This window comes from Apostichopus japonicus, chromosome 20 (genome assembly GCF_037975245.1).
Source record: "Apostichopus japonicus isolate 1M-3 chromosome 20, ASM3797524v1, whole genome shotgun sequence".
Classification (NCBI taxonomy): domain Eukaryota; kingdom Metazoa; phylum Echinodermata; class Holothuroidea; order Aspidochirotida; family Stichopodidae; genus Apostichopus; species Apostichopus japonicus.
Genome location: NC_092580.1, coordinates 20,770,075 through 20,784,949, shown reverse-complemented (window position 1 = coordinate 20,784,949; position 14,875 = coordinate 20,770,075). Strand labels below are relative to the sequence as shown.

The following is a 14,875-nucleotide window of genomic DNA, read 5'->3' as shown; positions in this document are numbered from 1 at the left end:
TAATATGTCCGGGAGAGGGGTATTATGGGTAGCGGTTCCAAAAATGTTGAGGAATCACTGACATAGCCTTGAAGTAACCAAACATTTGCATAACAAATACGAAGTTGTTTTGCTCTGTCCATGGGCGGCGATCCTGGGGGGGATGGGGGGGATATATCCCCCCATGAAAATGGGTGGAGGGGATGTAATACACCATATGCCAGGGATAAGAATATTTTCATGCCTACATTTATGCATCATCGTGAATGTACGGCTCTTTTTTAGCTTCATTTCTCGCCTACCATAAACGCAGTGCGATCTTTTCAAATAAAGCGTCTTTATAAAGCAAGAATAGTTGACTGTAGGCTTCATTGGCCCTATAACAACAAAGTGTATTATTACGCCCACGGTATTGATGTAGTACATATATGCACCCTCATAGTATTCAGATCATCGAGGTAAATGAATCTGTAGGATTCATGTCAATTGGGCGCGCGTACCATGCATGGAGTGTCATGTGATGTGTTCCAGGATGGTACCAAACTGATATTTCTCTGTAGCAGTTCGAAAATAGTGTTAGTGACTTCGTGAAAGATTTGCACCAAGACGGATCGAACATGGGAATTAACGGCGTAAGAAGGTACTGGTGTGACAGGGAATAGTGTCCGGGCGTCTCACGGACACTATTCCACGGGAATTGTGTCCGTAGGACAACTTTCTCGGGGGGAATTGTGTCCGGCGGACAGTATTATCTGTCTGGACGGACACTATTAACTAGGAAAAAACGTCCGTGTGTGGTGCTTTTCTGTCCGCGCGGACAGGATGAGAGAATAGCACGGATAAATGTGTCCTACAAGCTCTTCTGTATGGAAACGTAGTGCAAAAGCATCAGGACAGCAAGGCTTCTTTGGAGTATGCCTTTCATCTTAATTGCATTTCTTAATGGCAGGATTTATAGGGGAACTTTAGACCAGTTTCTCTACATGATGAACGGCTGAAATATATGGTCATTAATGATTTCTTGCATGATACTATTTGGACAGACACAAATGAATGGAAATATCAATTTAATTTAAAATTTATTGCAAATTTAATTCTCCATGTTCTCTGCTGCATAAGATAAATACATTTCTAAAAAATGACAAAAGTGCTGCAAGACTCGTGCAACATCCTACGTCTATTGTGACATAGAACAAATGTATCTGTTTCTTTATTTTTAGTACAAGCTGTTTCAAATACTTTGTTTTATAAAAATTATCCAATTTCCCTTCTACCTTTAATACTAATGCTTGACAACCATTGACAATAACAGATAGCCTCACATCTAGTAACTTTTGAAATCTTGGGGATCTCAAGACAAAATGACATTCACATGGGAAAAAAAGGTTACATAAATCAAAGTAAACCATGCTTTGGCGTCCACAGTTGTAGCCTAGCAGTATTTGTTGGTCAGGCAATCAATTAAAGGTAGACTATTGTTAATCCAATTATCGACAGGCTGTGAATGTTAACTATGGTGAAAATACTTGGGAATTCCTTTTCATATGATATATTTTAAGATTGGGCAATGCCTAGCTGGTTGGAAATGGTACTTGGGAAGCAATATAAAATCATATGGTATAGGAGCAGAGGGTTTGTGTAAGGTGTTTTCGTGTGTACATGACATGTCAACCATCGAATCATGATATATTGCCTGCACAGTCAGGCAGTGCATTATTCATTAGAAGGTATTTCCAAACGAATATCTCACCATGCACAACTGGTATTGATAAACACCAGAAACGTTTGTTGCTACTATGTATTGTTAATGGGCATAAAGGCCTCTAAGCTATATCAATTATTTTCAACAAAAATCAGCTGAAAGTTATGTATTGGCTTCAAATATGCCAGATACTAAAATATGGTCACCTATGGTCAAAATTATTAAACTGTTTTTGTACCACCTGTAGGAATTTACCTCACTGGGACATTCTGTCCTTTTGCATGTTCTTTTAAAATGTCTGAGAAAATTTGGAGATTATAAAGACCTCAAGGAATGTACTTCTTGATGTCACAATACAACTTTGTGGCCTATACAGACTACCTTCAAATGACATGCTGCTGGTCACACTAAGTATCAGGCTTAACATAAATACTGGGAAAGGAGGCTGTGTGAGAACCAGTTCTACTACACTCAGATTGTTTAGTGTTAGTCAAAGTATCTCAATGACTATTGTTCAAATGTTGGAAAAGAAAAAAAATCAATTAGGGCTAATTGGGAAATGCAAGCTGAAGCTAGTAAAATCATATTTGTACACAATTCACACAACTTGGTATCAGTTAACATTTCTCTTGCTTTTGTCTACATATTTGGCCCACCTTTTCCTTTGACATTAAATAAATATTCTTTGCACTAAAAGTTTGGTCTTGACACAGTCAACAGTATAATCACCTGAATCCTTTACTGGGGAGCATCCAAGGCCAGTCAACACTGAAAATAAAAATACACATACATACACATACATACATATACATATATACACACATATACACACGCATACACGCATACATATACACACATATATATATACAAAACGTACAAGTGCAGCTGTCTACAATAAATTATCCAGATTACCATTTTGTAAATAAAATAGCAGCAAGATAAATAAAACTATAAAACTATCTATACACATTAATTCTGAATTTTGGTGTTATTGCTTTGTTTCTCAGATTATACCTAGTAGTTTCTCGAAGTAGAGAGTTAAGTTCGGTATGCAAAGAATGTCTGTCATTTCTCTGTATGCAATTTACACTTCTAATGAATCATTTTTAGCAGCATTGTTTACAGTACTCATAAGAAAGTTAAAATCTATATTAAAAATTCTAGAACAATACTTAAAAAAAAAAAAAAATTCTCTTATTATCTTTAATTAGTAAAAATTGATACCAAGCAGAAACAGCATATATTAGGTGTGGTAAGATATTGGCAGTAAAAACTCTTTTGCTTACATCAACATGAAAATATGGAACTATATACGATAGAGTTGAGACTATGAAGTACACCGTTTAAGTATTCTGCTTATATGACCAGTGAAACTTAGTTTGTCATCAATACAAACACCTAGATATACTGTATGATGAGTGCGTTCTACTTCTGCATCTTTAATTGAGATTTTAGTTAACATACATGATACAAGACCTTTTCTACGAAAACGCTTATTCAGTTGCAACAACTACATAATGCATCACAGATAAAGAAACTATATCCCAGTTGTTACTTGTCTTGATATACTTGAATGGCATATGAGGACAGCTGTCAAGTAGCATGTATGCATAAACCAGACTGTGGTTTCTATGATCCAACATGAGTATCATTTCATATGAATGGGACATACTGACACACTTGATCTTAGTAATACAGCAAGAAGTGACAAACAGTATATTCACAATGACAGATGCTGACACAAATGACCACTGATAGCCTGCTTGTACTCACTCAATGTGATACATACTACAGTAAATATGAGATTTCTTCCAGCTTCCTCATCTTGAGATATCAAGTTTTAAAGGTTTACAAAATTTGACCACTGTGAATCTCCACAATAACAAAGGCCTCTTTTAGCCATGTGGTATACTTACAGACTAAATATGATATCTGTTCAGCTTCCTTTCTTGAACTTATAATTTTTACAAGGTTTTCACAACTTGAACCCTGTTTACCCTTTGACATCCACCCAAAAAATACAGGATATAATCAATATGATTCACATACATACTAAATCTTACATTTTCCAAGCTTCCCTTCTAGAGATAGCGTGTTTGAAGCCAGGTGTCATACCGCACACACAAGTATTAACGCATAGGTTTATTAAATCAGCAAACAAATTAAGCATTGATATTGAGATGACGCAATATGACAAATCATTTTTTTCTAACCCATACCGTCACGACTCTAAGTTTATGCTTAGAACTAACAATGAATGTATGCTATATCAAGTGAGCTGGCTTCCCTCATCTTGGAAAGATAATTGTTCTGCTTGTTTTAGCCAGTTTTCTGTTAATTAGTACCTACTCGTGTGACCAAAGCAAAGCATAGCAGAACAGAATTTAAAAAATTAGATGGTGAATGTAAAAATTCCATTTACCTGAAGAAAGACGAACTAACTGCCATTTACTGTCCTGGATGTGACACATGAGTTTATAGATTACAACTACCAATAGAACAACTTACTTTCTACGTGTGGTAAAATATATGCTTGTTATGTGAGACTTTTGTTAGAATTTTGTCACCTTAGAGTCCTTTGAACTTCACAATCAACAAAAACAATCCCAGGATTTACTTATACCATCATTCTGACTGGAGTTCTCTGGGAACATTGCTCTTGATTCAACCTTACAATGCCATTACTAAATGCATTATAAGATAATAGAAATACTAATTCTATTCAGTATACTAATTGTGTGCACATTTTCCTCCTTGCCAGGGGGAGAAAAACAGACCCTTTGATATACATGGAGGGGGAGGAAGTGTGTGTGTGAGAGGGGGGGGGGGGTTATGAATTGAATTGAAACCAATCTAGTGTGGTTTGAACAGAGGGAATGTGTGAATTAAATATTGCTTAATATAAGGACACTTATAGCCGGTTCCAAAAAGTGCTATCTGATGGCATTTATCCTTTGTTTTTCTTGTTGCTTGCTGTTTTTAATCTATCTTGCACATATAAACATACTTAAACTTTAAGCGGGATTTTTTTTCTGGAATTGTCTATCAGTGGGGGTGGGGGGACAAACAATAACGATATGCATTAAAGAAAGAAACCTTTTTATCATAAATTATCAAGTTCTTGTCTTAACCACTGGTTGTTATACTCAAACACCTGATCATCTACAACCTCATCATATTCAGCTTGGATAGCCTCCCTTCCTATCCTGGTGAAATGCTCTAACCCTTGGCACCAACCTATACCTATACATAAAAGTTTAAAATTATTGACTGAATAGAGAAGTTAATAAGTAACCACATTCAAGCTAAAAAAATGCATGTTTACACCACATATCATATTGAAAAGATAATTGTGCATCAGGATCATTACTTTGGTAAGCTTTTACGGAGTTGACTACAGGCTGCTTCAGCTTCTGTTTCGGTGCAACCTGTGACAAGGTGGTAGAGATGGTCCACAGCATGAGAGACAAGAACGTCATTGAGGTATTAGCCTGCAGAAAAGGACGCATGAATAGTAAGCATTGCTTCAAAGTTACAGAAATTAAATAGAAAGTAAATATTACTGTGAAAACATGATTTCAGCAATCATTACAAATGGGTACTTAAAATTAATGTATCTTGCAGCATTCGGTAATAACAAGGTGAAGCATTCAGACTAGCAATATTGTTTATTGCCACAAATGCAGATCTGATCCTCCATGAGCATGCGAGCATTCAGACTGTAGCAAATTGATCCCCCGATTGTGGGTCTGATCCACTGTGAACATGTATGGAGTATATTCAGACTAGCGTGTTGTTCGCCCTTGTGGGTCTGATCCTCCTTAACCATGCAATAATTTATACTATAGGACGTTGATCACCCAAATTGTAGGGTCTGATCATCCTTGAGCATGCGAGAATGCAAACTATAGCAAGTTGATCGCCCTTGTAGGTCTCGTCCTACTTGAGCATGTGAGATTCAGACTAGCAAGTTGATCACCTCATTTGTGGGGTCTGCTTGATCCTCCTTAAGCATGCGATTATTCAGAGTATAGCAACTTGAATCCCCAAGTGTGGGATCTGATCCTCCTTGAGCATGCGATCATTCAGATATACAGTATGGCAAGTTGATAGCCTATTGAAGTCTGTACGCATTCCTGTGTATTGTATCAAGGCCAAGCTTAGAGTGAGATCTGATCAAGTGTGACCTATGTGCAGCACTAAGGTCACGTCTCGACGTAAGTCAGTGTTAGATTCAAATTTTCTGGCAGGACGGGCCAACAGTTCAAGCACTCAATCACAGAAAGTAAAATTCATGACAAGGCAAGGCTTAGGGCGATAAACTTACAAACAATGATATGACCAGAAGGACTGGATCCCATTTTTCAATAAAAAGTTCCTTTAAATGCAGTGCTTAACCATTGAAAGTATACATATCATTACTATATAGCACGACAAAAGTTTGCAACAAGTAGCGAAACATCTAAAAGCGTTTGGCCGAGCGATGATGATAGGTAACAGGTAGAGCACCTTTATCATTAATATTAATCAATATTTGTTTCTGCTTGAATTTTGAGAGTTGCTTAAGCACTACAAAATTTTGCTTGTAACTGCCAATGTATACCACTGAGGTTGGTATCAATAACTGCATGATTATGGAGTGCATATAATCCCACTTTAATGAAATATTTAACACTTACTGTACTTCAAACTTTTTGAGTTTCTTCAATTGGTCATACAACTGCTTCGTGGAACTTGAAGAAAAACTGTTGCAAACAGATCTCTGTTGAATCAAAGCAAAGAACACAATCATAGCACACTGGAAACTTACTTAACCATGAATTGTAAAAATAGGCCTGGGGGGGGGGGAGTCTTAAAAAACAAATTTCTAGAGGACAAGAAATTCGGGCAAAAGTACTGAAAAATTTGGGCAGCCTAAGAGGAGAAACTATATATATATATATGTATATATATATATATATATATATATATAAATATGCAGTAGCTTGCCCAAATCTTTTTCAAATTTTTGCCTGACAATTCATTGATTTTCTTTATTTAGCATCATGATGCCCGAATATTTCCGTGTAACACCACCGTAAGCACAGCTCACCTGGGCTACCACGCTTTTTGCGCGATCAATTTTTTTTCTAACTAGTCAACTGTATACCGGGACATCTCCGACATGAGTGTATATAAGAAACATTTTCTTTTTGATGGAATGGATGGTGGGGGGGGGGGGAGTGCCTACAAGCCTAAAAGTACAGGTTTATCATATTCTTTGTTACATTTTATACTGTTTTGTGAGACAAATTGCAGTCTCACCCGACACAGCGACATTATCCCGCCTACGTGTCGTTGAACAATGTATGTTTTTCTGGAGGTAGCTGAGTACTGTGTTAAAATAATAAATACGGTAACTAAATATGAGCTTAAAAAATATTCTGTCCTATTTTTCCTCTTCAAAGTGATGTAACCATTTTTTCTTCTTCTAATTTGCCAAATTTTTGGGGAAGTGTAAAATTCTAAAATGTGAGATCATAAAATAAAGAATATTTATATGCAACTTGCAAGGCCTCAGATGTGCCGTTTCCGGCAATCTAAGAGGCTTTTTTTGCCAACAATTTTTCTTGTACGCTACACGCCAACCAATGATGGCGTTCCGCTTAGATAGTGTCACAGGAACTTTCGGGCACAAAACTTTCTGCCCTCCCAAACTAAAATATGGTCCCGTACGCCTATGACCTCGCCCCACAACATTAGGCTTCTGTACTCAATGTAGTACAATTACATACCAAATATGCGATCGTTCCAAGCTTCTGAGATATTATGTTTAGGAAGGTGCGTTAGTGTAGGGACAGGTTAGAGGGGAGTGAGGTAACTGTTTGGCATTTTTTGACTTCAAATGACCTTTATGACCTCCGACAAAATCAAACAGCTTCTTTTACTCAATGTTATGCACTATCTTACCAAGTACGAGATCTGCCCAAGCTTCCAATATTGAGATACCATGTTTACAAGGTTTCACAATTTGACAATTTCACAAAGACACGCACACACACGCCAGCATGAATGAATAGGTTACGATTATTATCAAAGCCAGGAAAGCTGCTCTTCAGAAGTTGAACATTAAATTGCAGAGTTTCAAACTGACATCACATAAAATTATCTTCTCAAAACTAAAACAAATGAAATTTAATTTCTGAAAACAATTGTCAGGAAACTGAAGTTTTCTTGTAATTAACTTATTCCCGTCTTTATTATTGTTGGCAATAATGGTTAATTTGTTAGGCCATTAAGTCGAAACTGATTTATTGTGTGAAGACAGCTACAGCACTTTACCCTCACATAAACCAGCAAATACTCAGAACTGATTAAGTTGCTGATTATTTTTAAGGAAATTCTGGAGGAATCATGCCAATCCTCCTCCTCCCCACCCCCCCCCCCCAAAAAAATACTGCAAAGAAATCTTACTTGTGCAAAATTCTTTAAGTAAAATTGAATTGAATTTCTTCTTCTGAGGAAGGCCTGTGGTACTGTTAATAAGTGTGTACAGTAGTTTCTCATTCACAGCCTTCACTTCATACGGCCCAATTAACCAAGAGTTTTCGAGCTTCCCTCCTCTTCGGGCATCCTTTCTAGCATTCCGTACGAGAACACTGGAACCAACTTCGAAGCTCTGAATAAAATAAAATCTAGCAGATATACGTAAACATCATAATACAATGCATATGTTGCCATTCATTTAACTACAACTTCAATGTACAACATAGCATTATATAATTACCTTTTTTGGTGCCTATTATCCAAATTCTTTTTTTGCCGTTCTTGGGCTTTGCCAATATTTTCTCTCACAACACCTTTGATTATGTCCCGCGACTGTGACATGAGTTGAAAAACCCTCTCCCGCTGTGCATCGCTGCAGTCTGTAGTAGGAGCTTCTGGTTGGACAATGGAGTTTTCCATGTCGACTGGTCGCAATGGCTCTCTGGATATATGAAGATAAATTAACATTCAATTATTCACAACACTTTGTTGACTGAAGAATAAATAAATTTTTATATATTTTATTTTCACTATTAAGACCATTGAACCAGAAATTTGAGTCACATCACATACTCAAACCAGCACAAATATAAAACCCTTATATATATTCTGTGCTGTTATAGGTCCAACTTGCATACCAGTCAATTATGATAAATATATAGTATATGAAAAACAAAACCAATGTCAGTGGCATTAATTGCATGTATCTTTTAAGTTAATGGGCATGCATTTACAGTTTAATGAATGTTCATATTTTGTACTTGCTGCAGAGTGTACCATATACAGGGTTAATATTTATTTGTTTAGATATTGTAACTTAAATTGGGTTATTGATGGTCCTCTATTTAGCGTTTTTTCCAGGACCTGGCATGTGTCAAATTAGATTTTATCGTACAGAGGACTGGTGTAGCTATGCAAGATTTGTCCAAACTCTCGTATCCCTGATTGCTTTTTCTCTGTATATGGCCTTAGCAAATGTAAATCTCTATTCAGCAATGGCAGGTTTAAATTATTACAAACCTTCCAAACATCACAGCAAAAGGTGAAAGACCTATTGAACCATGTTTGGCTGTATGGTACCCCATGAGAGTTGAAGACAGCATTTCATCTCAGTCATGTTGGTTTTCATTGACAACCTTGATGAGTGACCTTTGCAGAGTTTGGTTGAATCTTTCATCAAGCCCATTGGTCTGTGGGTGGTAGCTAGAGGATTCTCTGAGGTCTACCCCTATCATGTCAAACAGGGACATGTTCAGAGCATTAACAAATTTTCCTCTCTGGTCTGAGATGACAATTTTCATGCACCCAAATCTAAATAAATGGAAACATTTAAATAACTATTGTTAAAGTATTGATTACGAGTAATGTAATGAACTACTGGCATCTGCAGAATGGCTACATGGTTTAATCAGGAAATCATTTCAGCACTGATTTAAAAAAAAAAAGTAAGTTAAAAGCACTGACCATATCCCACTAACATTTCATTGACATTAACTTAAGAAACAACTTCTATAAATTCCTGTAACCATTTGGCCGCTTTCTGGGTCACAGTTAAAACAGTGCAAATGCAGGTCTGCATAAGTAATTCCATGTAAAGTAGAAACAAAAGTAGATGGATATTTACCTGGCCATGGTTTCAAACAGAAAGTTTGCAACAGTTTTTGCTGTTTTGTTTCTGTACATGTAGCAACAGCCTCTGGCCATTTTGAAAAATAGTCACATAGGGTTTATATGATGTACTTATTTCCATTGATGGTCTCTGGAAGGGGTCCAATCATATCCACACCCATCTAAAAAAAGAAGTAAAATGGCATTCAGAACCATACACAATCTAATCATAGAACTGATGTTCAAGTGATTTATATCTGAGTTTTATAAAATGCTAAACATTCAATTGTTTTTTTATTTTTTATTGTAACTCACACCGGAAGACTCTGTTACCAATTTTTTTCTTCATTACCAAACCTATTACTTTACTGACAGTTTGTCAAACCCAGCTGTTATATGGAAGTCCAATGGGAAATCTCTTAAGTGAGATGCAAGTCACATGCAGTGATCTAGCTGACAATCTAGATGGTAATTGTCACTAGGGACTATCATAGGCCTGGTAACCATTTTCATCACCTTTGAATGTGGGGTGGGGGGGGGGGAACAGATGTATAAGTACCTGGATGAGTGATTGATAGTTAGTCAGAAAATTGCCTTGGAATCTGTCAGTGAGATGACAGGGTTACACCTAACTGATGTAGGAAGCATACATTGATACAACCTATATATATACTTTGGTATCTATATATTTAGAAATGTTACAAATTAATCTTTGAAGGGAATTTGCAGAATTTTTTATATTAATGACAGAAATTCACACTGTAGAGTTACAGTATGGAAGGAAAGACTTCTTGGTTATTAACCAAGTAGCAAGATTTACTTAAATAGATGTTGAAATAAGCATATGGGTTCATTGGGGATGAATTTTGGACAAAAGGCTATGGCTCTGTTGGTACTTTAGTTATGAACTGCATATGAATGTACGTACTTAGGACATTTTCTCGGATACTTCTTTATGACAACAATTCAACTACTGAACTCTGTTATGTTCATGTGTCATTCTTGCTTCATATCACAATTCAGTTTTCTTTACATTTTGAAATTCATATCAGAAAATTATGAAGTCCTATGTAAAGGTTTTCCTGGTGCTTTAATTATACGCAGCTAAAAAAAATACCAAAATGTGTTCTTAGCGAAATTTGTGTTTATGGCTGCAGTACATGAAAATTCCCGACAGTACTGCGAGTCATTAAGTCTACTGAATGTACCACCATCATGATCATCTTTAATATATGCTTAGTAAATTATAACTTTAAGAACAAATGAATGAGCTAGATCTTTCATTCTCTGGACAATCTCCACACATACTCCTTATACTCTTGCACTGGCCAACAAAGGGATGCAAACTTTAAGCATCGGTTGATAACTTGATATGCATATGGTGAATGACTTTGCAGTTACAATCATGCAAACAAATATTGCTTTTAGATGACAAAAAACAAAGTGATTTAGTGATAACTGTGCTGCTTGTGAACAGTATTTTCGACCCAGGCCTAGCATTAATAAGCTGAACGCATAAGGTGGTCCATATGTATTCCATTAACATGTAAGGCCTATGAGCTAGGATAGGTATTTGAAAAAAAAACATGTTACACAACTTCCATTGCAGATTCCATCAAAATCAGGTGTACATGTGCCTCCTGCTGAAATGCAGATGAAAATAATACTTAGGTGGTGAAATTGTCCCCACTCGTGTCCTACAAGGAGTCACTCTTACAGAAATTGAAATGAACCTGATATTTCTATTGATTTAGCCACCTTCTCAGATCCCTTTCTTTCAAATAAGGGTCTTATACCAAAATACTCCTATCATTTGGTCAAATAAGTTCATGATAACATGTGAGATAAAACGAAAGCAAATTGTTGTGCATTTTTATTTGCTCTTTTTTCAATTGTTTCTCTCAACAACCAGCTATCCTCCTGAATAGAAATTTATTCACCCACCCTCAAATTTGTCAAAGAGATTACACTAGGCCTATATTAGTTTTTTAGGTCCATTCTGGTCACTATTCTAGCAGTACTACAGTATATCACCAAGCAGTTTTACATGTGATAATACATTGCAAATTTAATATAAATGATATAAACTTGGTCCATGGAGCTATAATCCCAGGTTTATAGCTACATGGTTTAACCTGCACTAATTTAATTGCAACATTGTTTTGTGCATATATTAACAACCTTAATTACTGTGGAAGAATGTTTAATGAATATTCATACCATAACCATGTACATGTTTGCATAATTAAAATATCACCAGCAGAAAGGTCCATTAAACTTATTAAAAATTATTAGCCAACACAGCTAACCTTCTGACAATGAAGTGATGGGCAGGTGGCCAACTGATTACCTATAGCATATATTCGACCTGCTGCAGTGTCTGTGCACATCCCGGAACCAATATATTAAAAAAATATGGGAAAACCTCTAAAAAGAAAGAGATAATAAAGTAACACTCATTAATTTAATTGATCCTCCAAATGGACGAGACAGGGAACCCCCCCCCCCTCTCCCTTGCTACCTTGTGTTTTAACTAGTAAGGGGACTAATCCCAGGACATATCTTTCAGAAAATCTGAAAAGTCCTATCCTGAAGATTTTTTTTTTTTAACCTAGCAATTTCAAACACATAATCATTATTGAAATTAAAAGCTTGCATACTCATGGTAGCATGGGTACACAATACACAGCTGATATGTAACTGACAGCTGATCTGGGAGTTTTGGCAGCTACCAGAGTAACAAAAATTATACCAAGTAGGCTTTATTTCAGAGATTGCCAATCGGAGTGGCTTAAATTTGAATAAAGCAAATTATTTGCAAAAAGGGTTATAACTCTCGAAGTCCTACTCATATGCTACAGTAGGCTAGCCTATAGTATAGCCCAATACTAGTCGAGTCTTGCCGACTAATAATGCACCACGATATTCTCTAACGCTAATAGAGTTTAGACTTTTCAGTTCTACTCTTAGGTGATTACAAATAATAAAATATACCTATAATCTGCAAGGCCCAAATGGCCAATGCACTTAGTTCAAGTTATATGCATATCTATGGAATCATTTCTTCAGTGGAAATAATTCCTAAAAGTTTTATACAAATAAACAAATAATACACTTACCGCCAAACCCTTCTTGTAAGCTTTAATCTTCGTTGCCATGTGGGCCGACGTAAACTAGATCGGCATCTCCCGTCAGTCTAAAACTCTTCGATCTTCCCCTTATCGATCTTTCTAGACTTATCGTAGACTTTTCAGGGTACAGTCCTGACGAAAAATATTTTCCAAAGATAATGGAGGCCTATACTCGTCATCGGTATCCAGGTCAGGAGAAGTCATCTTGTAATATCAGATCGGGCTAAGTAAGTTAACGGTCTCAACTCATATATGCAGCTACTAAGAAATTTTGGGCCTGCGACATGTAACGACGTAGACGGCACATTCGGCTTACTTCACTGAGTAAACAGCAGTATACATTTTACAGTAGAATGCAAATACGCATGTCACACCTAGAACGTAGAGCGGGAGATTTCCACGTACTGAATAAAATATATTGACTCTGACCAGGGAGTTTTCCCATAACAACTCCCTGCTCTGACCCCGGATTTGACCTCCATGCTCCGGATGGCGGGGGAACTATCGCCGACGCGTATCGGTTAAAATACATTTACCTTCGACCTACATGGTTGATCTTTCTCCAACGTTTAGAAATTCCGACCTTCCAAACAACTACCCTAATGGTAGTAACGATTGATAAGCAGCAGAGTCAGACAGACATGACTAATTAGTTCGGAAGATAAATTTTACATTCATTATGCAGCCTTCTGACAGTCGACGACCGAAATAGAGCGGACAGCGTCCCTCTGGAGTGTAGTCTCCATGATAATAATAACATTTTGCCGCCTCTTCCCACAACAGTCGACACTCGAAGTATTAGTTATACTTTAACCGAGTTTTGAGGGTGCATGCTGACCGATATATAACATTGTCAACCTGGTCTTCGCTAGTAAATTACCCCCTTTTAACAATAAGGGAACGTAGATAGGGCCAGAAGTGTTTGTCACTCAACAGAACCACGTTAAAGCTCTTTGAAGAGAACCCGGACACTTTCCACGGTGGCGTAGAATGCAAGGGAAAGTGTCCCTGAGACACTATTCACGCAAATGAGACACTATTTCCTAGTAATAAGTGTCCTACGGACGCCCGGACACTCATTACTGCCACACTGGTACTTCAGGCCTACGAAATAGTGCTAATATGCTAACGTTAGACATGCTGGTGTGACAGGGAATAGTGTCCGGGCGTCTCACGGGCACTATTCCACGGGAATTGTGTCCGTAGGACAACTTTCTCGGGGGGAATTGTGTCCGGCGGACAGTATTATCTGTCCGGACGGACACTATTAACTAGGAAAAAACGTCCGTGTGTGGTGATTTTCTGTCCGCGCGGACAGGATGAGAGAATAGCACGGATAAATGTATCCTACAAGCTCTTCTGTATGGAAACGTAGTGCAAAAACATCAGGACAGCAAGGCTTCTTTGGAGTATGCCTTTTCTTCTTAATTGCATTTCTTAATGGCAGGATTTATAGAGGAACTTTAGACCAATTTCGCTACATGATGAACGGCTGAAATATATGGTCATTAATGATTTCTTGCATGATACTATTTGGACAGACACAAATGAATGGAAATATCAATTTAATTTAAAATTTATTGCAAATTTAATTCTCCTTCATTTTCTCTGCTGCATAAGATAAATACATTTCTAAACAATGACAAAGGTGCTGCAAGACTCGTGCAACATCCTACGTCTATTGTGACATAGAACAACTGTATCTGTTTCTTTATTTTTAGTACAAGCTGTTTCAAATACTTTGTTTTATAAAAATCATCCAATTTCCCTTCTACTTTTAATACTAATGCTTGACAACCATTGACAATAACAGATAGCCTCACATCTAGTAACTTTTGAAATCTTGGGGATCTCAAGACAAAATGACATTCACATGGGAAAAAAGGTTACATAAATCAAAGTAAACCATGCTTTGGCGTCCACAGTTGTA

At 36.9% G+C, this 14,875-nt stretch overlaps 2 protein-coding genes across 5 annotated transcripts in view; one reads left to right on the top strand and one right to left on the bottom strand.

The window, feature by feature from the left end:
* The window catches only part of LOC139961682 (uncharacterized), a 118,651-nt gene that overhangs the window by 16,714 nt on the left and 87,062 nt on the right, over positions 1-14,875 (top strand). The window lies entirely within an intron of this gene.
* LOC139961685 (uncharacterized) lies at positions 4,237-14,038 on the bottom strand. Of its 4 annotated transcripts, XM_071961084.1 has the most exons (8): positions 12,124-12,635; positions 11,413-11,457; positions 9,831-9,996; positions 9,227-9,517; positions 8,448-8,648; positions 8,135-8,355; positions 6,361-6,443; positions 4,237-5,172 (listed from the first exon to the last, which is right to left on the bottom strand). In XM_071961084.1, exons 4-7 carry the CDS (start codon positions 9,307-9,309, stop codon positions 6,394-6,396), a joined length of 555 nt encoding a protein of 184 aa, XP_071817185.1. In that variant the 5' UTR covers positions 9,310-9,517; positions 9,831-9,996; positions 11,413-11,457; positions 12,124-12,635; the 3' UTR covers positions 4,237-5,172; positions 6,361-6,393. The 4 variants fall into 4 exon arrangements, with proteins under 4 accessions (XP_071817185.1, XP_071817183.1, XP_071817186.1 ...); XM_071961082.1 differs by lacking the exons at positions 11,413-11,457; positions 12,124-12,635 and adding an exon at positions 12,934-14,038; XM_071961085.1 differs by lacking the exons at positions 11,413-11,457; positions 12,124-12,635 and adding an exon at positions 12,934-14,038 and having other exon boundaries at positions 8,135-8,341; positions 8,449-8,648.

Coding starts and splice junctions, on each gene's coding strand:
- LOC139961685 (XM_071961082.1), bottom strand. CDS start 9,309: ATGCTGTCTTCAACTCTCATGGGGTACCATACAGCCAAACATGGTTCA. Junction 8,356..8,447: donor GATAATAGGCACCAAAAAAG/GTAATTATATAA, acceptor TATATCTGCTAG/ATTTTATTTTATTCAGAGCT. Junction 6,444..8,134: donor ACTTAAAGAATTTTGCACAA/GTAAGATTTCTT, acceptor TTGATTCAACAG/AGATCTGTTTGCAACAGTTT.